Raw genomic sequence first — 26,380 nt, 5'->3', positions numbered from 1 at the left:
TCGGCCCGTCCCCGCTGTCATTTAAGTGCCTGCCTCTTCCGAAATCCCAGCTAGGGATTGGCTAGGAACGTTTTGAATATAAAAGCTTTATTTTATGGCGAGCTAACAGGGAACACTGCTGTCATTGGCTATTATTTAGCACGTGTCCGGTTGCTCTTGGCAACCAAGGACGCCTGTGTGTTTGCTGTGGTGGGAATCAGGTAAGATATTATCTTCCATACGGAAGCTGCATCTCAGGGGAACGATGTGTGCAGGGGCGACCTCCAAGTAGAACTAAAGGCAAAACGTTTTTTTTTTTAGTTTTGGATAGAGAGGAGAGGGGTTGGGAACCCTGACAGTTTTTATTGCTGTCTGTGTCCCCATTAGGGTGAGTCACACCCTCTATTTCTCCTGTTTATCATTATCATTGAAAGTCAAAGAAAAGGTTATCCCTAGAAGTGTGGAAAAAGAGGGGAAATCTTCCAATGGGGACACTAGTTCTGGTGATCTAGGGGGGCCCCCAAGAGATTCCCTTCATTCGCAGGGATTTCCTCTCACTTCCTGTTTTGGCTACGAGACAGGAAGTGAAGGAGAATCTCCCCAATGGGACAAGGAGGGCAAAAATAATCCTTAGAGGAGTTATAACCCTCTTATACTCTATCCAAAATGAAAATAAAGTTTTGCCTTTAGTTCTACTTTTAACCACTTAAGGACCGGACCAATATGCTGCTAAATGACCCAAGGGGTTTTTACAATTCGGCACTGCGTCGCTTTAACAAACAATTGCGCGGTCGTGCGACGTGGCTCACAAACAAAATTGGCGTCCTATTTTCCCCCACAAATAGAGATTTCTTTTGGTGGTATTTGATCACCTCTGCGGTTTTCATTTTTTGCGCTATAAACAAAAATATAGCGACAATTTTGAAAAAAATGCAATATGTTTTACTTTTTGCTATAATAAATATCCCCCAAAAATATATAAAATATATTTTTTTCCTCAGTTTAGGCCGATACTTATTCTTCTACCTATTTTTGGTAAAAAAAATCGCAATAAGCGTTTATCGGTTGGTTTACGCAAAATTTATAGCGTTTACAAAATAGGGGATAGTTTTATTATTATTTTTTTTTTTTTTTTTACTACTAATGGCGGCGATCAGCGATTTTTTTCGTGACTGCGACATTATGGCAGACACTTCGGACAATTTTGACACATTTTTGGGACCATTGTTATTTTCACAGCAAAAAATGCATTTAAATTGCATTGTTTATTGTGAAAATGACAGTTGCAGTTTGGGAGTTAACTACAGGGGGCGCTGTAGGAGTTAGGGTTCACCTAGTGTGTGTTTACAACTGTAGGGGGGTGTGGCTGTAGGTCTGACGTCATCGATCGAGTCTCCCTATAAAAAGGTTTACTCGATCGATGCAGCCGCCACAGTGAAACACGGGGAAGTGTTTACATACGGCTCTCCCCATTCTTCAGCTCCGGGGAGCGATCGCGACAGGGCGGCTAGAAACGAATAGCCGCGCCATCGTCCCGGATCGCTCCTGAAGCCACGGGAACCGCCGCATGTACCGGGGGGGGGGGGTCCCGATCGGACCCCCGACCCACGTCTAGGCAGGGACGTACAGGTACGCCAATGTGCCTGTCCGTGCCATTCTGCTGGCGTAAATGTACATGGGGCGGTCCGGAAGTGCTTAAGAGTGGCAGGGCTTTTATTTTTTTCATGAATGTGTATAGAATGTTGAAGGAACAGAACTCTGTGTAGACCCCTCTGTCAGGATAGACATTCACTGTCTCTGTTAGTCCCGGTGACCACTGTCACTAGAATGTGATGGATAAATCCAAAATGTTGTCACCAGAACAGGAATAATGGGGACACCGTGACAACTTAGAGAGATTTCCTCTTACTTCCTGTTGTGTCCACTGGAAAGGAAGTGAAGGTTGCAAATGGCACAGGTAGCAAAGAGAGAACTAACAAAGTGGTTTTAACCATTCTAAACATCTGACATGAAGAACAGGTGGCTTTATATAACCCCTTGCCGCCGAGCGTACGCAGATATGCGTCCTTGGCTTTCGGGGGTTATACCGGGATGATGCCCGCAGCTACAGGCATCATCCCGGTATCATTTTTTTAGAGCCGGCAATTGGCTTTCCAGGGTTGTTATCCCGGAGGAGCGGGAGGGGACATCCCCCCCCTCCCGCCGCTCATACCGGGCCTCCCGTCCCACCGGGAGACCCGTTCTACGATCCGCCGCCTCCATTCCCTAGCTGATTTAAATGAGAACCACTTGGTATGAGAAATAAAGAAATAGTAGTACCATCATCCTAAAAGTCAGTTAGAATAGAATTAGGACTTAAAGCCTAGTTCCACCCAGGAAAACAACATTTGGCCAAAAGTCCTAAAAAAATAAAATAAAAAAAAAGTGAAAAAAAAATATGTATACTCACCCGAAATACCTGTTGCTATGCGGAAGTCCGTAATCTGCCTCTTCGGCACCGCGGTGTGTTTTCTTCTTCTCCTTCTCCTAGTGAATGGGGCGCGCTGCTTTCTGGGAACTGTGTGTGTTCTCAGAGAGCAGCCGCCCATTCACAAGTCGGCACGAGACTCACACAGGCGTAGTAGGAAATGGGCAGTGAAGCCGTAAGGCTTCACTGCCTGTTTCCCCTAGTGTGAATGGCGGCGCGGGACCTGCATCAGTCGTGGGATCGGGGGGCCATCAGCGCGGGCAAGTAGGACAAGGTAAGTGTCCTTATTAAAAGTCAGCAGCTACACTGTTAGTAGCTGCTGACTTTTAAAAAAAAAATAAAAAATTGCGGGTGGAATCCCGCTTTAAGGGACCCAAAAGACCAGAAGAGTGGGGGGCAAGAGGACTATCTCGGTACTGTATGGACAGGTAAATTCAGAGAGTAGTTAGGTAAAAGATTATTATACATTTATTAACATGGTATCAAAAAGACAAACATAGTCATAAAATACATCAAAACAATAATACAGGACAATGAACATATAGCGAGACCAGCCATACAAATCACCGGGCTAGAGTAGTCCCCAAGGGGAGGATCACGGTGAAAGTGGAGGTCACGCAAGGCGGAGTCTCGACTAGTTTCGCGACTGAGCGTTGTCACCCTAGGACAGGAAGTCTAGAAAGAGCTCGTTGACACTTTTTTTTATGTTTTTAGGTATTTGTACATGACTTGCTGGATCCTGGTTTTCTAATATACTTCTATTTATTTTAGTTGTGTAAAGGTGAGGTGTGAGAATGAACGGGCTCTACGATACCGCAGAGCCGAATGTCATCGATGATGTCATGCTGAGAGGAGCCGTGGAGGAGCAGGGCCCGAAGGAAGAAGCGGGACGCATAGCCAAGGCGGAGGGCATTGAGTTCAAGGAAGTCACCAACCTGCGCCTGGATTTCAGACGTACGGCTTTTGGGTTTTTATATTACGCCAGACGCAGCGCACAACCCCAGAGAGGGCGCCTCGGGTTTAGTGAACCACTTGAGTCCCAGGCGCTGTTTTATACCACCTGTGTTAAAGGGAACCTGTCCCCAGATAAATGTGGAGATTCCTTCTAGAAAGGTCTCTGGCTTCAGTATTCTCTCAATTGCTGACCTGGAACAAGACAGTACACATATCTATGGCCTCCTAGAAGTGGGTCTTTATCCGGGAGGCCGCATATCTGTGTACCTGTGTCTGTGCTGGGCGCGTGCGGCACAAAGACTGAGCTCTCATCAAAAGAGGCCTAGGACTCATATTAACCATCTGAACCCGGGTCTCCCAGATCCAGGTCACCTGATCGTTGTGATAGACTGATCACTGTGATAGCCAATCAGAGGCCGGCCATTGTACTGCACAATGGTCACTTTTTCACTCTCCTCATCTTCCTTCTCCCCCACTTTCTCTTTTTTGTTTCCCCTTTGTTTGTCACTTTTATGTATTTTATTTTTGTTTGGTGTTCACCAGCGGTCAAGTCCTGGGGAAAAAAGTGTGGGAACTCCCACCCAAGATCCACTCCCCCACCAAAAAAAAATAAAAAAATTATACGCTCATATGCATAATTACTAAACCGCAAGTTCTTTCTAAATCCCGGCAGACCTCCGCAATGTCTCCTGGGAACAATGACAAAAGCTCCCAGGAGACATTGCGGCATCGAGGAAGTGACGGAATACCCGCACACTACCCGATGAATCCATATACAGGAAGCGTCCAGTAACATAACGGATTACTAAGGTTCGCCTGCCCCTGACAGTGACTCGAGCTGGGCATCGCCGTTTAGTGAAGGATTGGCTCGGCTGCTCTCGGCTGCTCTAGTCATGCAAAGGGAACTGAGTTCCTGCTGTGGAAAAAGTGCAGGAACTCCGTTCCCACGCGTTCCCGTATTAGTAGGATGCGGGTCCTCGGGCCAGCCCTGAACATCTTGGGAGAGGGTGGAATTGGCCTTCTGGCTTAGTTCGCTTGCTCTCATGGGGTCTCCCTTCGGGGGAGCCCCACCTAGTACTGGGAGGCTTCTGTTTCCACAGACCCTCTAAGGAATGGGGTCTGTGTCGGCTTCGGTTGCACAGACCATGTGAGTACCTCCAGTCCCTGTCAGGAGCCTAACGCCCCGGGGGATCAGAGTTGGGTCCTTCTTACGGAGGACCAATTGACGTAAGCACCCGCACCTTTTTTGTTGCACCTCTTTATGTGTGTGCACATTTTTTGTGCAACGGGTGGAAGTTTTTCGGGTGTGTTTTGCACGCCATGAGCTTTTCAATAGAGCCAATCGGAGGCATCACTACTTCTGTCAACCCAGTGCTGGAAGCTGCAAGGAGAGCAGGGGAGAGCTGGGAGGAGGTGTCGGCTGTGCTCTCTCTCACCCTTCCCTTGTCATAAGCTTTCACATAATAAAGCAGAGGTGGGGATGGGGTGCAATTTGCCATCTTAGCCCTGGGCACTGGATGATCTTGCCCCAGCACTGAGTTATTAACAACATTTCTTGTAACAACAACTTTCATGCTCCTATGTTGCTCTGTTTAATTCCAGAGATTCTAAAAATTGATAATCTATGGCAGTTTCTCAATCTGACCAGACTTCAGCTGGACAACAACCTCATTGAGAGGATTCGGGGGTTAGATACGCTTGTCAATTTAGTGTGGCTGGGTGAGTAAGATACTGAGATTTGCTTTTATTGTACAATGTATTTAAAGCTGAACACTGGGCACAAAAACATTCATTTCAAAATATGTCCTCATTGCCACATAGGAAATAATTCCTCTCTTGTGGCTAGATTCACAAAGAGTTACACCGGCGTATCAGTAGATACGCAGTCGTAACTCGGAATCTAAGCCCGTCGTATGTTTAAGTGTATTCTCAAACTGAGATACACTTAAACCTAGCTAAGATACGACGGCCTGCGCCGTCGTATCTTAGCTGTCTAGTTCCGCCGGCCACTAGGGGCGTGAATGCTGATTTACGCCTAGAATGCGTAAATCAGCGAGATATGCCAATTCACGAACGTACGCTTGCCCGTCGCAGTACAGATACGCCGTTTATGTAAGGCGATTCCCGGCGTAAAGTTAGTCGAACAAATAGCTGGACTAGTCAATGTTAAGTATGGCCGTCGTTCCCGCGTCGAAATTTGAAAAATTTACGTCGTTTGCGTAAGTCGTCCGTGAATGGGGCTGGACATAATTTACGTTCACGTCGAAACCAATACGTCCTTGCGGCGTACTTTGGAGCAGTGCACACTGGGATATGTCCACGGACGGCGCATGCGCCGTTCGTAAAAAACGTCAATCACGTTGGGTCACGAGTAATTTGCATAAAACACGCCCCCTCATCCTCATTTGAATTACGCTACGCCGCCGTAACTTAGGAGGCAAGTGCTTTGTGAATACAGCACTTGCCTCTCTGACTTACGGCGGCGTAGCGTAAATACGATACGCTACGCCGCCTCAAAGATGCACTCATCTACCAGAATCTAGTTATAGGTGCACAAAAAAACGTTGAAAACCGAGATATTTCTATATAAAGGAGCAGTGACATGAGAGCTGCAAGGGAACCATCATGTTTGGTCGCGATAGGGTCTGGGGAAGGGGAGGCTAAGTGCCACAGGAAGGTACTCTGAGACAACATCCAGGGCATCACTGGCATCTGACGTTTGACCCACATAGAGGGTGTCAAGCACATCTCTGGACTCATCCAGGAGGAGACCTAAGGAGTGCTCCAGATTTTCCCTTTGAATGTCATCCGTGATCCCGTCACCTACAAAGAGCATGCCAAGAGGAAACCGACACTGCATATCTACCCTAAACCCCTTATATTAGTGATTCTCAACCAACGTTCCGTGGAACCCAAGGATTCCTCTAGCTATGGCTAGGAATTCCTTGGGCTTTACCGGTCTGACCTCCTATTTAATGGTGTTGCATAGTTCCAGGGCCAAGTGGCAGTTGGTAGAGGCAGCAGCATGACACCAATGAACTTTTTGGCTGCCTGTAAAGGTGTCATTCTGATCACCATGAAAGGGGTTCAAACCTTCTACTAACCACCAACATAAGGGGCATTTTTCCTATTGACCCCCCCCCCCAATGACTTGGTTTTAGTAAGGGTTCCCCCAAGACCTGCAAATTATTTTGAGAGGTTCTTCAGGGGTGAAAAGTTTGGAAAAGGATGCCCTAGATCAGGGGTCTCAAATTGGCGGCCCTCCAGCTGTTGCAAAACAGCTGGCAGAGGCATGATGGGACTTGTAACAGCTGGAGGGCCACCAGTTTGAGACCCCTGCCCTAGATTCTTGCTATGTTCTAGTTGCCATGTTTACAGAGTGGACTGACATTGCACCACTTCTGCCTCGCATGGTTAGTACAGTGTCTCCGACCAGAGCTATCCGTTTTTTTTTGTTATAGCATGTACCCAGCTGTATGCCGCGTACACACGATCGGAAATTCCGACAAGAAAACCGTGGATTTTTTGCGACGGAATTTTGGCTCAAACTTGTGTTGCATACACACGGTCACACCAAATTCCGACCGCCAAGAACGCGGTGATGTACAACACTACGACAAGCCGAGAAAAATGAGGTTCAATGCTTCCGAGCATGCGTCGATTGATTCCAAGCATGCGTGTTTTTTTGTGCGTTGGAATTGCATACAGACGATTGGAATTTCCTCCAAGAACTTTTCTTGTCGGAAAATTTGAGAACCAGCTTTCAAATTTTTCTTGGCGGAAATTGAGAGAGAAAAAATCAGATGGAGCCTACACACGGTTGGAATTTACAACCAAAAGCTCATGTCGAACTTTTCTTGTCGGATATTCCGACCGTGTGTACGCCGCATTAGTCTTATCTTTGCTCTTGGTAAACCTTTCACTGCTCCTGTTTGTTTTGCAGACTTGTCATTTAACAATATCGAGGTGATCGAGGGGCTGAGCGCTCTTACAAAGCTGGAGGATCTAAGTTTGTATAATAACCAGATTTCTGTTTTCGAGAATATGGACAATCTGAAAAATCTGCAGGTCTTATCTATCGGAAATAACAACCTGGCGTCATTGGAAAATGTAAGGAATCCAAGATAGTTTTGCCCATGTTTTTATCTCACTTAGTTATTAATATTTAAGGGTAATTTTTTGCACTTGTGTACAAACTGGGTCATCTTAAATCAAATGTGTTGTCAAAGATAAATCAGGAAAGTGGTATGGTCTGATCTATTTTACTTGCTATTGTATACAAATGACTTTGCACCACAAATTAATACTTGGTTCTGAATCCATTACTGAGAGGTTGGTAGGGGGTGGAACCAAGGAACGGTGCTCAGAGGTGGGTAGGGGGTGGAACCAAGGAACGGTGCTCAGAGGTGGGTAGGGAGTGGAACCAAGGAACGGTGCTCAGAGGTTGATAGGGCGTGGAACCAAGGAATGGTGCTCAGAGGTTGGTAGGGAGTGAAACCAAGGAATGGTGCTCAGAGGTGGGTAGGGGTGGAACCAAGGAATGGGGCTCAGAGGTGGGTAGGAAATGGAACCAAGGAATGGTGCTCAGAGGTTGGTAGGGAGTGGAACCAAGGAATGGTGCTCAGAGGTTGATAGGGAGTGGAACCAAGGAATGGTGCTCAGAGGTTGGTAGGGAGTGGAACCAAGGAATGGTGCTCAGAGGTAGGTAGGGAGTGGAACCAAGGAATGGTGCTCAGAGGTGGATAGGGAGTGGAACCAAGCAATGGTGCTCAGAGGTTGATAGGGAGTGGAACCAAGGAATGGTGCTCAGAGGTGGGTAGGGAGTGGAACCAAGGAATGGTGCTCAGAGGTGGGTAGGGGTGGAACCAAGGAATGGTGCTCAGAGGTGGGTAGGGAGTGGAACCAAGGAATGGTGCTCAGAGGTGGATAGGGAGTGGAACCAAGGAATGGTGCTCAGAGGTGGGTAGGCAGTGGAACCAAGGAATGGTGCTCAGAGGTTGGTAGGGAGTGGAACCAAGGAATGGTGTTTAGAGGTTGGTAGGGAGAGAAACCAAGGAATGGTGCTCAGTGGTAGGTAGGGAGTGGAACCAAGGAATAGTGTTTAGAGGTTGGTAGGGAGTGGAACCAAGGAATGGTGCTCAGAGGTAGGTAGGGAGTGGAACCAAGGAATGGTGCTCAGAGGTGGGTAGGGAGTGGAACCAAGGAATGGTGCTCAGAGGTGGGTAGAGGGTGCAACCAAGGAATGGTGCTCAGAGGTGGGTAGGGGGTGGACACAACAGGTGACTCGGAAGGAGGGAGTTCCTGCACCTATTCTCTGAAAAAAAAAAAAAATCTGTTCACAACCAATTAGAAGCAAACACATTCCTTAAATATCACATGCCTGGGCCACTACTTATTTATTGTATTATTTCCTTTTTGTAAATGGACTATAACACTATTTTATGCCGTATTTACCAAGGGTTTTTGCTTTATGCGATAAATACCTCATAAAGCAATACTGAATTGACATTTTCAGGATTGCATGCAGTATTTGGGAAAACCTCTAAAAAGCGCATTCAAAATGCTTTTATGATTAGAGCCCAATATCATAATTTTATTATGTCAGAGTTCATTTATACCGGTAAGTAGTTTATATTTTCTAATCTCAGTATTTCGCCTTGTTTCCAGCTCGTCTACCTGCGCAGGTTTGAGCATCTGCGGACATTAAATCTTGCAGGGAATCCCTTGTGTGAGGACGAAAATCATAAACTGTTTGTTGCTGCTCACCTCCCGAATCTGGTGTATCTGGACTTCAGGCTTCTAGATGAGAATATAGTAAGACGGACTTTTTGCACGCCATTTACGTTTTACAAATACTGCTTCTCCTCTATTTTCTGTTTCAGTAAACTAGAGTCTCTAACCTCAAGTACCAACATCCCTTCATTTTGTATTTTAGAGACGTGATGTACCAGTACAGTAAAACCTTGGTTTGTGAGCATAATTCGTTCCAGAAACATGCTTGTAATCCAAAGCGTTTGTATATCAAAGCATTTTTTTACAGGGTATAAAAGAGGAGAGAGGCGCCTCTAAGTGTAGCAATAAGTTGCTAAATGTTGTACCTTCATTAATATGTAACCATATTGCTACACTTAGAGGCGCCTCTCTTCTTTTTTATACTCAGTTGTGACATGACGCTACTCTTATATCAAGACATCGCTTGTATATCAAGGCAAAATTTATTAAAACATTCTCTTGCAAAACGCTCTCAAACCAAGGTTTTACTGTATTTCTTTTTTATTTATTTTCTATTTTCTGAATGGTACAACATCTAGAAATATCCATTGTTTAAATCCTAATTACATAATTTCTCACTTTTTTTTTTTTTTTTTTATATACAAAAAGAGTTATTAGTATTAAAATAGTCATAAGGTAACAATATCAACTTAGAGAAAGACAAATATCTGTGATATACATATCCAGTCAAAGGAGTAGATAAGACTGATGCCGCGTACACACAATCGGAAATTCCGACAACAAAACCGCAGATTTTTTTTCCGACGGAACGTTGGCTCAAACTTGTCTTGGTCACGCAAATGTTGTCTGAAATTCCGACCGCCAAGAACGCGGTGACGTACAACATGCACGACGAGCCGAGAAAAATTATGTTCGATAGGCCATGCGACTCTGCTTGATTCCGAGCATGCATGTTTTCTTTGTGCGTCAGAATTGCATACAGACAATCGGGATTTCCGACAAAAACTTTTGTTGTTGGAAAATTTGAGAAATTTTGGGAAGTTTGGACTCTATTTTATCATTTTAAAACATGGTAATGGTATTCCATTTTGCATTATAGAGACATGGCCACTGTGACATACCAGCATTCCTCCATTTTGAGTTTTACAAAACATGACCAATATGAGGCGTGGCCAATGCGATCTACATGTATGCCTCCATTTTGGAATTTTAAGAACATGGCCAATATGCCGAACTGGTATTTCTCATGCAGACACTGTGGACCAATTCATCCACACAAAAACTCAGCTCCTTCTGCTTCCCTACCAGCTGTGACACCAAAGCTAAGCTTCCTCCGATTCCCTCCCAGCAGTAACCCAGCAACTTAATTCACCTTCTTCCCGGGACTTGGAGCACGTGCTTCTGAGTCTGGGAGGTGTCAATGTGAGCTGAGATGTCACTGCTGGCAGGGGAGACAAGAAGATCTGAGCTGCCAATTTATGACTAGGAGTGAGAGGCAGGGTGAGCTGAGTTTCTGAATAACTGTTGAGAAGAGGGGATCATGAGGAGCTGAGCTGTTAAGAGAATCAACCGAGAATTAATTGCTGCACAGTGCTTGCAGCTACATAGGTGAGTGAGGGCTGGTTTATTGTTTGTTAAGAATATGTACATTTTTGAATATTCCTAGCCTTTTGAATATTCCTAGCCTATAGGTTCACTTTAAAGTCATTATGATATCCCAGAATGTATCAATTTTGTATTTCAGAGAGACATAGGCAATGTGAAGTACCAGTACTCCATTGAGGAACTGAATCATAATGAGACTTTGGAAAGAGTGAAGAGGGAAAAAGAAGAACAGAGTCAGCAAGAGCTGGATAAGAACAAGGTAGACCCTGAATATTATTCACTTGTGTGTGTTTTCATAGACTTGCTTTCTTTTGATTACGTTTTACTAAAATCATAGCTGGTAACTTGTTTTTTGCCGTGAGCAGCAGAGATTTTCTGTTTCCTGAAGTGTTATACCTTGTGAAAGTGTATCTGTCACTGACGTATGATATTTATATTAAGGCCGCCTATGTGGAATACCTGAACGGCCCCTTCATGTTCGAGGGCATGTATGCAGAGGACGTCGATGGAACTCAGTTATCTACACTTCCTGGTGTGGATGAACTAGTGGACTCATATCCTTCTATCCTCCTTGTATCAAACCAGGAGAGATGTTACCTCTAGAAACTATTTATGTGTTATGATAGTATTTTAAACCTAACTGGTTGCTCAGTGCTGGAGACCATTATGAAGATAGCTGTGTCAATAGCAGTGGGGTTCTGCTTTGTTGAGACCATGGCCTGTACATTCTTACAAAACCTTCCATACCCCCAAAAGTATAAAAAAAAAAAAAAAAAGTTTATGCTTAAACAATGCAAGGACCTCCTGCTGTATGACCCGGTCATTAGCAGGCCCGGACCAGCAGCGGTTGGGGTCCCCTGAGCTGGGGGACACTATAGGAGGTTGGGAGCCACTGTGGGAGTTGAAAATCACTGTGAGTGGTTGCGGGATCTCAAAGCACCCAGTGATTATTCCAATAGGAGAGCAGCTCACCGTCACAATTGATTCCCGTGATTAATGGAAAGTCTAAAAGTGCTTTTGTATAATCCACTCCAGACTGCCATCTTCACATCAGAATCTGGATCACATCACGATGGAAATCCCATATGCATGGAAAAAGAGACTAACTCGCCTCCGACACCACAAAGCAGGCACTCCCATAGCTCAAAAAGAAAAAACCCAAGCTTGATGACGACACTGGAAACCCATCAACATGGGGACAAGGTGCTCTGAGGTTGGTGGAGGAAACTTCCCCACCCCAAAGCACCCCCCCCCCTTGTTGAGGGCATGTGGCCTGGTATGGTTCAGAAGGGAAGGGGGGGCCCTCGTTCGTCCCCCCTTTTTTTGACCTCCTGGGCTGCATGCTCGGATAAGGGTCTGGTATGGATCTAGGGGGTACCCAACAGTGTTTATTTAAATTTTTTTGGTTTCGTTTTTTCAATTTTTGGCGTGGGGTTCCCCCCCAATCCATACCAGACCCGAAGGGCCTGGTATGGATTGGGGGGGACCCCCACGCCAATTTTTATAATTTTTTTTTAACATTTTTATATTGCTGGCAATGGTATTTTATTTTTTTCTTTAGAAATGTAAGCTTTGCTGCAGCAGGTTCTATACACAGTACAGATGCGTCACTTTACGGTCAGACTAAGGGGACCCCCAAGGCACTATATTTAAAGGAATTTTTATTGTTTCACTTTAAGCATCATTAAAATCACTGCTCCTGTAAAAACTATGGGGTTGATATACTAAAGGCAAATAGACTTTGCACTTTTTTCAAGTGCAGTTGCTCCAGAACTTAGTAAATGAGGTAAAGCTTCACTTTGCAATCACATGCAAGGAAAATAAAAAAAAACTGAATTTTTGCTTGCACATGATTGGATGATGGAAGTCAGCAGAGCTTATGCTCATGTACTAAGCTCTGAAGCAACTGCGAAGTGCACAGTCTATTTGCCTTTAGTAAATCAACCCCTATATTTAAAAAATATTTTTGCATGGATACATGTCCACCAGGGCACTACCCCCCCCCCCCCCCCACCCTTTTTATGGCCAATAACTTGCATATTCAGTAAGCCTTCAAGATGGGGACTTTTGATTTTTCAAATTCGGGTCCCATAGACTTCAATGGGATTCGGGTCCGAACTTTTGCGATGTTCGCAAGTTCTGGTGTGAACCAAACAGGGGGGTGTTCGACCCATCTCTAACCGCCAGCAGTGTTATATGGTTTCTCCCATTGACACCACACGTTATGTAACCGCAGCTCATTAATTTGTGACTGCATCAATTTTAATACATCTGTGCAGTGTGTTGTTCCTTAACACTGACCCCACATATAGGACTAAGTGTACGGAGGTCTGTCAGGCTATCTTCGATTATGGCCTCATGCACCATGAGAAAAGGGAAGCTGAAATTACCATCTTTAAAGAATGTCTGCAGGAGGCTGTGACCGAAAACCAGGAGACTGGAGCCAAGAAAATTCATGAGTTTCAAACAAAGAACAATGCGGTACAGCTTACTAGGGTGTATATTTGGGGAGCACCATTGCTCTTGTATGATAAGTGGACCTGTGATCTCAGAATTATATCATTTAGCAGTTTTAACATTTATACAGGGCAATAGTCACAGCGGTGGACAGCTGGAACATGTTGATTAAGGATGAGCTCCGGCGTGTTCGCACACTCCATGTGCAGAGCCCACCAGGAAGTCGGCACGGCGCTGCGCTAATCACAGGCAGGGAGACATTTCCCGGTGCTCGGCTACAGAGATCGGGAAGTCGCCCTGCCTGTGATTAGCGTGGTGCCAACTTCCTGATGGGCTTTGCACATGGACTGTGCGAACACGCCGGAGCTCATCCTTAATGCTGATTATCTCACAGGCTCCATAGTAAATGGTTGTCTGCTTAATGGTAAAAAAACGAAAAAAATAAAAAAACTTCATTCATTCAAAGACTAAGGACATATTGGGGTTGATTTACTAAAACTGGAGAGTGCAATGTCCGATGGTTAGTACACCTAATCGGACATGTCCGCTGGTTATGACGTGTAACCAGCGTCCCGAAATCCCGCGCATGCGTCAAATTGATTCGACGAATGCGTGGAAGCATTGCACTTCCGTGTTTGAGAAAGTCGGTGTCTTCTACATCAATGCGTTTTCTGTCCGCGGGGATTTTGGTCTGATGGTGTGTACACACCAGACCAAAAGCTCCCGTGGACCGTTTTCATTGGACATGTCTCCTCGTGTGTACGGGGCCTAATGGTTATACAGCCATACACTTAGACAAAGGATGGGTGGAAATTTGGACAAGAGATTTTTCAGAGATTTTTCAGTACTTGCAAATTTGCTTCAGTGATTTTTTATTAATGAATCTTGTACCCTAAAAATCCACCTCTGTGTTCAACGATTCACTAATGATATGAAGATCAGACTAATTGAATATCATTTCCTATGACTCTCAAAAGAATATTTTTTCATCTGCCATGCAAATTCATAATTTCCCTTAAAAGATGGAAATAAAAATGTCCTGTATGTCTCTCTAGCTGTTCGATGCACTCTCGCAGATCACAGACCAGCAGATGGTAGACACTCAATCACTTCAGTACAGTCAGGACATCGCCCAGCTCATGGACTCCCTACTGATGCTGGAGCTGCAGCTGGTGGACCAACTGGAGGTGAGTCCATGTCTCTTAATGGTGTTTATTGCCCCCCAGAGAGTGCTAAGGAGTCATTGTAATCCTGACATTTCTAAAGGGGCAATGTAATGGTTTTTGGTCAAATTAGTTAAAAGTATAAGTAAACCCCAACAATGAATTTCTCTTATGTGTTCCGATTTGGGCAGTTTTTTTTTTTCCATTTAAAAATGTTTGGTTATATCTGTACCCCCCCCCCCTCCCCCCCATAGAGCCCCTACAGGGGTACATCTAAAGATATAACAAAACAGCTAAGTTATGTGGTCTGGGCTTGAGTGTTGAGGGGAGAAGCGGGGGGGGGGGGTCGAAGTTGTTGAGCGGTGGGGGGTGCCTCCGAGATCGAATCTGATCGAAGTTGTTGAGCGGGGGGCTGCCACCGATCCAAGTTGTTGAGCGTGGGGGGCCACCGATCGAAGCTGACCGAAGTTGTTGCGCAGTGGGGGGGGGGGGGTGCCGCTGATCAGAGTTGTTGAGCGGGGGGGTCGCCGATTGATCGAAGTTGTTGAGGGGGGGCGCCGCCGATCGTAGTTGTTGAGCGGGGGGGGGTGAAGAGGACTTCTTACCTCTTCATCAGCAGCAGCATGGCTCTTCCTGCTTCCTCCTCCCGGGGGCCCCCTATTGGGCGGGGCCCATGGGCTTGAGCCCAGTCAAGCCCAATGGTAAGTCCGGCCCTGGATGTGGCCCACCTGTCACCCTGCCCAGCCCAGCCCGGCATTCACTTCCCACTCACTTTGAGACAATGAACAGTCCATGTGCTTGTTTTTGTTTGTTTTTATTAAGGGAATTTAACTTGGATGGGGTGAGGGAAATATGGGATGCCCGGTGCATTGTATATCAATCAATTGGGACAATTATATAGTCCACTCTCTCATCATAGGCCTGTGTGATTGGGGGGGGGGGGGGACTCTGTGATGGGGGACTGTCTGTTTTAGAGGGCCTATGATGAGAGAGTGGACTGTGTGATTTGCGGGCTCTGTACGGGTAAGCTGTGTGATGGGGGAGTGGACTGTGTGACATGGGGGGGGGGCTTTGTATGGACAGGCTATGGGACTAGAAGCCACCGTGATGGGGGAGTGGACTGTGTGATAGAAGGGCTCTGTGATGGAGGACTGTCTTTATGGGGGGCCTATGATGAGATAATGGACTGTGTTATTTGGGGACTATGTATGGGTAGACTGTGCAATTAGGGGGCACTGTGATTGGGGAAGGGACTGTGTCACTGGGGGGGGGGGGGGGGGGTCTGTATGAATTGATTGTGTAATTAGAGGGAACCATGATGGGGGAGTGAACTTTGCGATAGGAGGGTTCTGTGATGGAGGACTGTCTTTATAGGGGGCCTATGATGAGAGAGTGGACTGTGTGATTCGGGTGCTCTATATGGGTAGACTGTGCGATTGGGGGGCTCTGTGATGGGGGACTGTCTTTATAGGGGGCCTATGATGAGAGAGTGGACTGTGTGATTTGGGGACTATGTATGGGTAGACTGTGCGATTAGGGGGCACTGTGATTGGGGAATAGACTGTGTGATTAGGGGGGGGGGCTCTGTATGGATAAATTGTGTGATTGGAGGGCACCATGCTGCGGGGATTGAACTTTGCGATAGGAGGGCTCTGTGATGGGGGACTGTCTGTTTAGGGGGTCTATGATGAGAGAGTGGACTGTGTGATTCAGGTGCTCTATATGGGTAGACTGTGTGATTGGGGGGCTCTGTGATGGAGGACTGTCTTTATAGGGGGCCTATGATGAGAGAATGGACTGTGTGATTTGGGGACTATGTATGGGTAGACTGTGCGATTAGGGGGCACTGTGATTGGGGAATGGACTGTGTGATGGGAGGGGGGCTCTGTATGGATAGATTGTGTGATTGGAGGGTACCATGATGGGGGGGCTCTGTGATGGGGGACTGTCTGTTTAGGGGGGCCTATGATGAGAGAGTGGACTGTGTGATTTGGGTGCTCTATATGGGTAGACTGTGTGATTGGGGGGCTCTGTGATGGAGGACTGTCTTTATAGGGGGCCTATGATGAGAGAGTGGACTGTGTGATTTGGGGACTATGTATGGGTAGACTGTGCGATTAGGGGGCACTGTGATTGGGGAATGGACTGTGTGATGGGAATGAGGGCTATGTATGGATAGATTGTGTGATTGGAGGGCACCATGATGGGGGGAGTGAACTTTGCGATAGGAGGGCTCTGTGATGGGGCACTGTCTGTTTAGGGGGGCCTATGATGAGAGAGTGGACTGTGTGATTTGGGGACTATGTATGGGTAGACTGTGTGATTAGGGGGCACTGTGATTGGGGAATGGACTGTGTGATGGGAGGGGGGCTCTGTATGGGTAGATTGTGTGATTGGAGGGCACCATGATGGGGGGGCTCTGTAATGGGGGACTGTCTGTTTAGGAGGGCCTATGATGAGAGAGTGGACTGTGTGATTCGGGGGCTCTGTATGGGTAGACTGTGTGATTAGGGGGGCACTGTAATGAGGGGGAACTGTGTGATTGGGGGGGTCTGTGATGAATGAGATGGACTGTGTGATTGTGGTGGGGCACTGATGTGAGGAGGGCTTTCATTAATATTTGGGGGCTCCAATGTAAATGGGGGTCATTGATGTGAAGGGGGTTTACCTTCACTTTAAATATTTTGTATGGCCCAAGCTGGTCCAAACAAATGGTTCCTATACCAGAACGGTCCTGTCTATTACAGAAGTCCTGGTGGCCAGAACGTGGAAATAGTTTGTTTAAGGCGGCTTGGCCCAAATGAACTATTTAGAGTGAAAGTAAATCTGGAAATCTTTTAAGAGCTAAATGCATTTCTGGCAAATGATCAGGTAGTTCTGTACATGAGGGCCCAGATTCTCAAAGGCGTTACGACGGCGCAACACCATTTGCGCCGTCGTAAGTCCTAATTTGGCCCCGGGTATCTATGCGACTGATTCTTAGAATCAGTTACGCATAGATACCCATTAGATCTGACAGGCGTAAGGCTCTTACGCTGTCAGATCTTAAATGCAATTTTGTTTCCCGCCGCTAGGTGTCGCGGATGTCCTTTTCCCCGCCGCTTATGTAAATTAGGAAATTACGGCGATTCCCGAACGTACGCGCGCTCGACGCAGAGAATTTACGTAGTTTCCGTAGCCTTTCCGACGCGTAAAGTTGCCCCTGGGTCTATGAGGCGCAGCCAATGTTAAGTATGGCCGTCGTTCCCGCGTCGAAATTTTAAAAATCTACGTTGTTTGCGTAAGACGTCCGTGAATGGCGCTGCACGCCATTTACGTTAACGTCTAAGCAAATTACGTTGGTGCGACGTCATTTAGCGCAATGCACGTCGGGTAATTTACCCGACGGAGCATGGGCAGTATGCTCGGCGCGGGAGCGCGCCTAATTTAAATGGTGCCCGCCCCATTTGAATTGGGCGGGCTTGCGCCGAGCGATTTAACGATACACCGCCGCAAGTTTACAGGTAAGTGTTCTGAGAATCAGGCTGTAAACCTGTGGCGGTGTAACGTAAATCACATACGTTACGCTGCCCAGGAGCAACGTAATTGTATGAGAATCTGGGCCGAGGTCTTTAAAATGATAAAACACAGGGAAATGTGCATGTATTGCAGAGATGTGCTGTATATTTTTTCTGCCTTGACATACTTTAATGACCTGCACATTTTCTCTGCACACAGGAGATCATTAAGGAATATGAAAGGAATATCTCTGAACTGGTGTCATCTTTTCTGGAAACAGTGCAAAGCCTATATCCTTTTCCCTGACATGTCTTGTAAATCAAGCCAACAGCTAGTAAACAGCGATCCTCTTGTTTCTGCATTTCTATTGCCTGCCTAGGATTTATTCAAAAGATAACAAAATATATAGTGCCCTCCGTATATGCATAAGTCGCTCTGTGACCGGCCCCCATTCTCTGATGAAGTCACGTGATTTGAAGACGCAACATGTTGGGAGGAGCCAGTGACATCACACTGCAAACCCAGAAATGTGTGGTCGTCCATTTTGTTGGAGGTTTTCAATAAAGTTTATCTGGATTCTGATGTACATCAGTATCAGTGCACAATATAAGTTAAGTATAAGACATTTTACGGAGAGCACTATATATTATATTATCTTTTGAGTCAATCTTAACACATTCATTGCACCATTACTGAGGATGGAGGTGGATTTAGAATACGAGAAAAGTGCATGCATGAGACCTGATATCTGGTCAGGTAATAAAGTAAGAGCATGTGTATGCTGGTGAAAGGATTTATGTATGGGGTGAAAAAAGGAATCTAAAATGCAACAAGTTGGAATTATCTGGCATCACTGGCATTGAATGTGCACAATATCATGAATATAAATGGGACTTTTTTTTTTTTTTTTTACATCTGGCACTTTGATGTTGTTTTTGGAATATTGAGTTTAGTATATGATCTATATACTGCACGGCACTTTTTGAAATATATTTTTTAAGTACACTTGTGGTTACAGAATAGGTGTGAGCAACAGTAGTGACTGGCACTAGTCTCATTTATTTATCACTTTTGGGTGGATTGACCCTTTAACCACTTGCCGACCTCTGCGCAACGATATACGTTGGCAGAATGTCATGGCTGCGCAAAGCAACGTACCTGTATGTCGCCTTTAAATCGTGGCATAGTGGGCATGCGCACGCCGCTAGTGGCACACACGAGCGCCCGCTCCGTGCCCGTTGGTCCCGTGGACTCGATGTCTGCCGGGTGCCTGCAATTGTGTCACGGAGCGGCAGAACGGGGAGGTGCCTATGTAAACAAGGCATCTCCCTGTTCTGCCTAGCAGCATGACAGAGATCTACTGCTCCCTGTCATCAGGAGCAGTGATCTCTGTCATGCTGTAGTGAGACCATCCCCCCCCCCACAGTTAGAATCACTCCCTAGGACAGACTTAACCCCTTGATCGCCCCCTCGTGTTTAACACCTTCCCTGCCAGTGTCATTTACGCAGTAATCAGTGCATTTTTATAGCACTGATCGCTGTATAAACGACAATGGTACCAAAATAGTGTCAAAAGTGTCCGATGTGTCCGCCATAATGTCGCAGTCATGATAAAAAACGCAGATCGCCGCCATTACTAATAAAAAATAAATAAAAATGCCATAAAACGTTCCCCTATTTTGTAGACGCTATGGCCCGGATTCAGAAAGAATTTACGTTGGCGTATCTTTTGATACGCCGCGTAAATTCTAGGATGCGCCGGCGTATCTTCTTTCTGTATTCAGAAAGTAAGATACGCCGAAATTTGGCTAAGATACGACTGACGCAAGTCTCTTACGCCGTCGTATCTTAGTTGCATATTTACGCTGAACGCTAGGTAGAGCTTCCGTAGATTTACGCGTAGAATATGCAAATTAGGTAGATATGCCGATTCACAAACGAAGTTGCGCCCGGCGTATATATATGCGTCGTTTACGTAAGGCGTCGGACCGGCGTAAAGTTACCCCTGCTATATGAGGCGTACACAATGTTAAGTATGGACGTCGGGACAGAGTAAAATTTTCCGTTGTTTACGTCGTTTGCGTAAAACGCTTGCGAATAGGGCTTTGCGTAAGTTACGTTCACATCGAAAGCATTGACTATTTGCGACGTGATTTCGAGCATGCGCACTGGGATACGTCCACGGATGGCGCATGCGCCGTTCGCAAAGAGCGTCAATTACGTGGGGTCATGATAGATTAACATACAACGCGCCCACTACCAGCCAAATTTGAATTAGGCGGGCTTACGCCGACACATTTACACTACGGCGCCGTAACTTCTGAATACGGAACTTGGGCCCTAAGTTACGGCGGCGTAGTGTATCTGAGATACGCTACGCCCGCCTACAACTTAGTCTATTCTTTCTGAATCCGGGCCTATAACTTTTGCGCAAATCAATCAATATACGCTTACTGTTACTTTTTTTTCTTTTTTTTACCAAAAATGTGTAGAATACGTATCGGCCTAAACTGAGGAAAAATCGTTTTTTTAATATATTTTTTTGGGGGATATTTATTATAGCAAAAAGTTAAAAATATTGTTTTTTTATTTCAAAATTGTCGCTCTTTTTTTTGTTTATAGCGCAAAAAATAAAAACCGCAGAGGTAATCAAATACCACCAAAAGAAAGCTCTATTTGTGTGAAAAAAAGGACGTCAATTTTATTTGGGTGCCACGTCGCAATTTGGGCGCAATTGTCAGTCAAAGCGACGCAGTGCCATATCGCAAAAAGTGCTGTGGTCAAGGAAGGGGGTAAATTCTTCCGGGGCTGAGGTGGTTAAACAATGAAACAACCAGGTTGAAGCATGTGGGAAGCTTAAACTCTCAGCAAAGATTTAACATTTCAGTAACTAGAGTTGTTCTTTAACCCTTTAATTTACAATGGCTCAGGTCAGAGACTTGGAGAACCAACACCATGAAAAGCTCCTGGAATTGTCTATTAGCATGCTGGAGAGAGTAATGAAGGGGGAGATGGATGAAGAGATGACTGATGAGCTTCGAGCGGTGAGTATTATAGCACGCTCCTGGAACTAATCGTGTGCCGCGTACACACGATTGGAAAATCCGACAAGAAAACCGTGGCTTTTTTCAGACGGAATGTTGGCTCAAACAGACACACAGAATTCCGACCGTCAAGAACGCGGTGACGTACAAGACGTACTACGACGAGCTGAGATCAATGAAGTTCAATAGGCAGTTAGGCTCTTCTGCTTAATTCTGAGCCTGCATGGTTTTTAGCGCGTTGGAATTGCATTCAGACGATCGGAATTTCCAACAAGAACTTTTCTTGTCGGAAAATTTGAGAACCAGCTCTCAAATTTTTGTTGTCGGCAATTCTGACAGAAAAAGTCAGATGGAGCCTACACACGGTCAGGCCTGGTACACACGATAGGATTGATCCGCGGATACGGTCCGCCGGACCATATCCGCGGATAAATCCTCTGAGGATTTTGATCCGATGGAGTGTACACACCATCGGATCGAAATCCGCGCCGAATTCCCATCGCGGTGACGTGTCGCGCCGTCGCCGCGATGATGACGCGGCGACGTGCGCGACGCTGTCATATAAGGATATCCACGCATGCGTCGAATCATTACGACGCATGCGAGGGATGGGTTCGGACGGATCGATCCGGTGAGTCTGTACAGACCACCGGATCGATCCGCTGGAGCCGATTCCAGCAGATAGATTTGTTAGCATGTCTTCAAATTTTTATCTGCTGGAAATCGGAAATATCCGCGGATAAATATCCGCTGGAACGTACACACCAGGGGATCTATCAGCTGAAACCGATCCACTGAGATTTTTCAGCGGATGGATCCTCTCGTGTGTACGGGGCCTAAGAATTTCCACCAAACTTTTCTTGTCGGAAAATTCCGACAAAATTTGAGTTTAAAAGGGATATAACCGTTGTTAGGTTTTGTGTTGCCATCTGTGTCCCATTGGGAAGATTTATTTTTTACATCCCGTCCCATAGCCAAGACAGGAAGTGAGAATACATTTCTTTAAACCAGCCTTTCTTAAAGTGGATGCAAACCCAAAACATTTTTTTTTGCTGTCACAATGTAGAGTATAAGATTTCCTATCATCTTTGCCCAGATGATTGAGCAATCCTCTTTTATTGTTCAGTGAAATAAAACAGACTTCCAGATAAAAACCTGTCTAATTAAAAAGTCCTTACCGCCCCCTTGCTTCGAGTGACAGGTTATTTACAGGACAAATGGAGAGGGTGAATCTCCGTAACATGGATAAAAGCAGAAATCAAAACCTGGCAGGTGGCAGGTGCTCTAATCCCTCTCTTCTCTATCAAAAGCCAGAAAAAAGTTTTGCCATCGGTAATGGGGAAATTGCTTTTATCATATTTCCTTATTAAGGTTGGCTCACAATATCCTGGTTACCTTAGCTGACTTCATGCCAAAAGAATGTCATTACAAACTGACCAAGTCCCTAAAAGTTCATGTTGCTTGCAGTGGAAGTTGACCATTTCCTTACACAAGTTATAACTGGGAACATTCAGTCTCGTCTGAGTGCTTGCTATCCTGCATCCATCTGTGATCACCCATTTAGATTGTAAGCTCCATGAGCAGGCGTGCCCCTCCATGTCCGCACTTACCGTATGGGCGTAGCCATCCAGCAGTCACAGCTCCCCTGGTGCGCAGCGCTGCAGCTTCTGTGTTGACACGGTCTTTAGTCTCCTGTCCTGATTGGCCAGGGCAGGAAGCCAGAAGCAGATGCCCATTTGCTGGTATCACAGGGTGGGAGGGCTCGGAGGACAGTGCTCTGCGCCCCAAGGACAACATAAAAGAGGCCAATCGGGGCCTCGGGCTGTGGTCACGTGCTTGTGAGGGGGTGACAGACCTGGTAGAGACCTGTTGGTCCGGCGCCCCACACAGATGTTGCAGGTGGAGGGCGGTGCCCCTTGTGGACCGGCCGGCACTGATTATTACATTCGTTGTCTGTATTTGTCATTACTTAATTAAATGTTATACTTATAAGTATTTGTGTGATTTTTTCTTACACATCTCAAATACAAACCCAAAAACATAAACGATCACGTAACCATGATAAAACGCTTTAACTCTGCATATTTTTCTCTCTCTGCTGGCAGCTATTTGTGGACAAAGACACCATTGTCAATGCAGTTGGCGCCTCGCATGACATACACCTGCTGAAGATCGATAATCGAGAAGATGAACTGGTCACCAATATCAATAACTGGGCCACCAACCTCATGCAAAAAGTAAGAATAGAATTCATGGCATTGTTATAGCAAAAAGTCAATGCAATCAAAACTGTAATTCACCTTTTTGGGTTGACACAAGAAGTTGAAATCATTCACCAGCCTGATATTTTTCTGCTGATGATATCAGGTTGCTTTGATTTTCCACTAGTTTCTTATACACTATAAGGCCAAATGTTTGAGGACAACGAACAATATCGGCATGACACGGATTGGAAAACTGCTCCCACTGCGGAGAAGTTGACCTGGATTTGCAGCAGTTGGGTAGATGGTGGTGAAAGCCACAGCGTGGGCACATAGAGGACTTGACTGTCCGGTCACGAAATGACAGTAGGGGGCCCTGAGAAGGGCCGAGGGTCAGGGTCTGTGTCACTGCCTAGTCTTCACCAGAGCTCCTGAAGGTGGAGATGTTACAGGCGGTGGCCATGTTGCGGTCCTCTGACTCACTCGGGGAGGCAACAACCAAGAGCTGGTGGGATTCTATTGCAGCACCAGGGTAGTGGGTACACAGGGTAACATAAAAAAGTAAATTAGAATAAACTGAAATACAGGGGAGAAACACAGGCAGGGAATTCAGGTGAAGGTAAGGGATTGACAGACACACACAGAAAAAGACTGCAGCAGATAAAGAGGGACTAGCTGAAGTACAGAGGGTGACGAGAGATAAGACATAGGAAGGACAACTCGGGTAGAAAACTGGCAAGGGAACACGAGGGGCACAGGCATAGGGTTGAATAGGATGTAGAGGACTACTATAGACCAGGGGCCTGCAAACCTTCTAACGAAAGCGCCAGTTTACTGTCCTTCAGACTTTAAAGGGCCAGACTATGCTCAGTGGGAGTAAAAAATCTCTGATCTTTGGTATTAGCGGGAGAAATAGTTAGTGTCGGTGGGGAGGAATAGTACCCCCATTTTTTTGTCCATGGAAGGAATTGTGCCCCATTGTTGGTGTCAGTGGGAGGAATAGTGCCCCATTGTTGGTGTTAGTGGGAGGAATAGTGCCCCATTGTTGGTGTTAGTGGGAGGAATAGTGCTCCATTGTTGGTGTTAGTGGGAGGATTGGTGCCCCACTGTTGGTGTCAGTGGCAGGAATTATGCCCCAGTAATGGTGTCAGTGGCCGGAATAATAATTCAAGGGCCAGATAAAGACAAGCAAAAGGCTGCAGTCTGGAGACTACTGCTATAGATTAATAATACCAGAACACCAGAACTAAAACGAGTCAATCGGGGGGGGTCAAAGGGCAAAAATGCCCATTACATTGGTGGTCAGTATGAAGAATGCAACCCTAAGGCCCCCTTTCACATTGAGGAGTTTTTCAGGCGGTACAGCGCTAAAAATAGCGCTGCTATCCCGCCTGAAAAACTCCTTCACTGCAGACTGAATGTGAAAGCCCGAGGGCTCTCACACTGAGGCGATGCGCTGGCGGGAGACAAAATAATCTCCTGTCAGCAGCATCTTTGGAGCGGTGAGAAGAGCGGCGTGTATACCGCTCCTTCACCGCTCCTTCCCATTGAAAACAATGGAAAACCGCGGCAATACCGTCCGCAATGCGCCTCTATAGAGGCACATTGTGGGTGGTATTAACCCTTAATCAGGCCGCTAGCGGGGGTTAATACCGCACCGCTACCGGCTGATACCCGCGGCAATTCCGGCGGTATAGCGCCGCTATTTTTAGCGGCGTTATACTGCCACCGCGGCTCCCGCCCCAGTCTGAAAGGGGCCTTACAGTGGTGGTCAGAATGCCATTCTTAGAGCCACTGCTCAATAGACACGTGCAATTTGTTTAGTTCCGAATTCATTTTTCAACACATTTTTACAAATTTGTTAATCCTGAAATTTCCGAATTTTTAAATTTCCGAATTTTCCAATTTTTTTTTTTTTCGGACTTTCGAATTTCCGAAATTTTGAATTTCCGAAATTTTGAAATTCGAATTTTGGAATATCAAAATTTCTTAAATTCAAAGTTTCGGAGATTTGGAAATTCGAAGTTAGGAAGATCTGAAATTTGAAAATTCAGAATTTCTCGAATTTCAGAAAAAAGCATGAAATGAAAATGAAATTTGTCGGCAGTGCACATGTCTACTGCTCAATGAACCCCTAGCAACCTCTGGAGGAACCTTTGGGTTCCATGGAACCCTGGCTGGGAATGGCTGCTATAAAATATCACTTGAACTGACAGTTTTGAGTCTGCTGACATCACGTCCAGGATGGTGGTGAAGAGCAGCAATCTCAGGGCTGTTGGATGTCTACACAAAAGAGGCTTTTACGTGTAAATAACATGCAGAAAAAGGCATCAAATTCACATATAACCTTGTGGTAGGATTTTTGTATGTTGAAGGGTAATGCCGGTCATTGCCATTCCTACTAACTGTGTGTTTTCATATTTGGACAGGTTCAAAGAGAAGAACTACAAAGAAATCGTAAACGGGTTGCAGAGATCAACATGTACATCGATCACCTGCGGGACGAGCTTGACAACCTTGACGGTCATGAACAGATATGACTGCCTCGTGACGGAGCCCAGATAACAGACTTTCAATCTCTTCACATTATTATCCACATCTATTCTCTGCCATGTTGTGTTGAAAAGAAGGGGTGGGGGGTGAACTGGGGTTTATTTTGTACTATTTTTATTCTTCATCTTCTGGCCAGGAGACAAAGGTAGATGAGCCCTCATAGAACTCTATTAGGTAGATTCACACACAATGGTGTAAACTTGCGGCGGCGTAGCTTAAGGAATTTAAGCTACGCCGCCGTAAGTTAGCTAGGCAAGTACATGATTCACAATGTACTTACCTGCTAAGTTACGGCGGCGTAGCCTAAATCGGCGGGCGTAAGGGCGCCTAATTCAAATGTGTTTGGGGGGGACGTGTTTTATGTTAATAGTGCTTGACCTTACGTTTTTTTCGAACTGCGCATGTGCCGTGCGCCTACATTTCCCAGTGTGCATTGTGGCTAAGTACGCCGTACGGGCCTATTGATTTCGACGTGGACGTAAACGACGTAAATCCCGATTCACGGACGACTTACGCAAACGACGTAAAAAATTTGAATTTCGACGCGGGAACGGCAGCCATACTTGACATTACTATTACATTAGGGCTAAGCTCTAACTTTAGGTGGCCTATCTCTAACGTAAACTGCGTAAAAGTACTGCGTCGGCCGGGCGTACGTTCGTGAATCGGCGTATCAACTAATTTACATATTCTACACAGACCGCAATGGAAGTGCCACCTAGCGGC

General features: G+C 45.9%; 1 protein-coding gene across 1 annotated transcript; it reads left to right on the top strand.

Moving 5' to 3' along the window:
• Window positions 1-98: 98 nt before the first annotated feature.
• DRC3 (dynein regulatory complex subunit 3) lies at window positions 99-25,896 on the top strand. Its single transcript, XM_040356339.1, has 13 exons — window positions 99-200; window positions 3,218-3,400; window positions 5,003-5,119; window positions 7,344-7,510; window positions 9,068-9,214; window positions 10,878-10,997; window positions 11,180-11,292; window positions 13,045-13,219; window positions 14,251-14,382; window positions 18,076-18,146; window positions 20,777-20,900; window positions 23,006-23,137; window positions 25,531-25,896. Exons 2-13 carry the CDS (start codon window positions 3,241-3,243, stop codon window positions 25,639-25,641), a joined length of 1,569 nt encoding a protein of 522 aa, XP_040212273.1. The 5' UTR covers window positions 99-200; window positions 3,218-3,240; the 3' UTR covers window positions 25,642-25,896.
• Window positions 25,897-26,380: the final 484 nt, after the last annotated feature.

Source organism: Rana temporaria, chromosome 6 (assembly GCF_905171775.1).
Source record: "Rana temporaria chromosome 6, aRanTem1.1, whole genome shotgun sequence".
In the NCBI taxonomy this organism is placed as follows: Eukaryota; Metazoa; Chordata; class Amphibia; order Anura; family Ranidae; genus Rana; species Rana temporaria.
The sequence above is the reverse complement of the archived record's forward strand: the minus strand, read 5'-3'. Positions and strand labels throughout refer to the sequence as shown.

Coding starts and splice junctions, on each gene's coding strand:
- DRC3 (XM_040356339.1), top strand. CDS start 3,241: ATGAACGGGCTCTACGATACCGCAGAGCCGAATGTCATCGATGATGTC. Junction 11,293..13,044: donor GTGGATGAACTAGTGGACTC/ATATCCTTCTAT, acceptor CACTGACCCCAC/ATATAGGACTAAGTGTACGG. Junction 18,147..20,776: donor CTGGAAACAGTGCAAAGCCT/ATATCCTTTTCC, acceptor CCTTTAATTTAC/AATGGCTCAGGTCAGAGACT.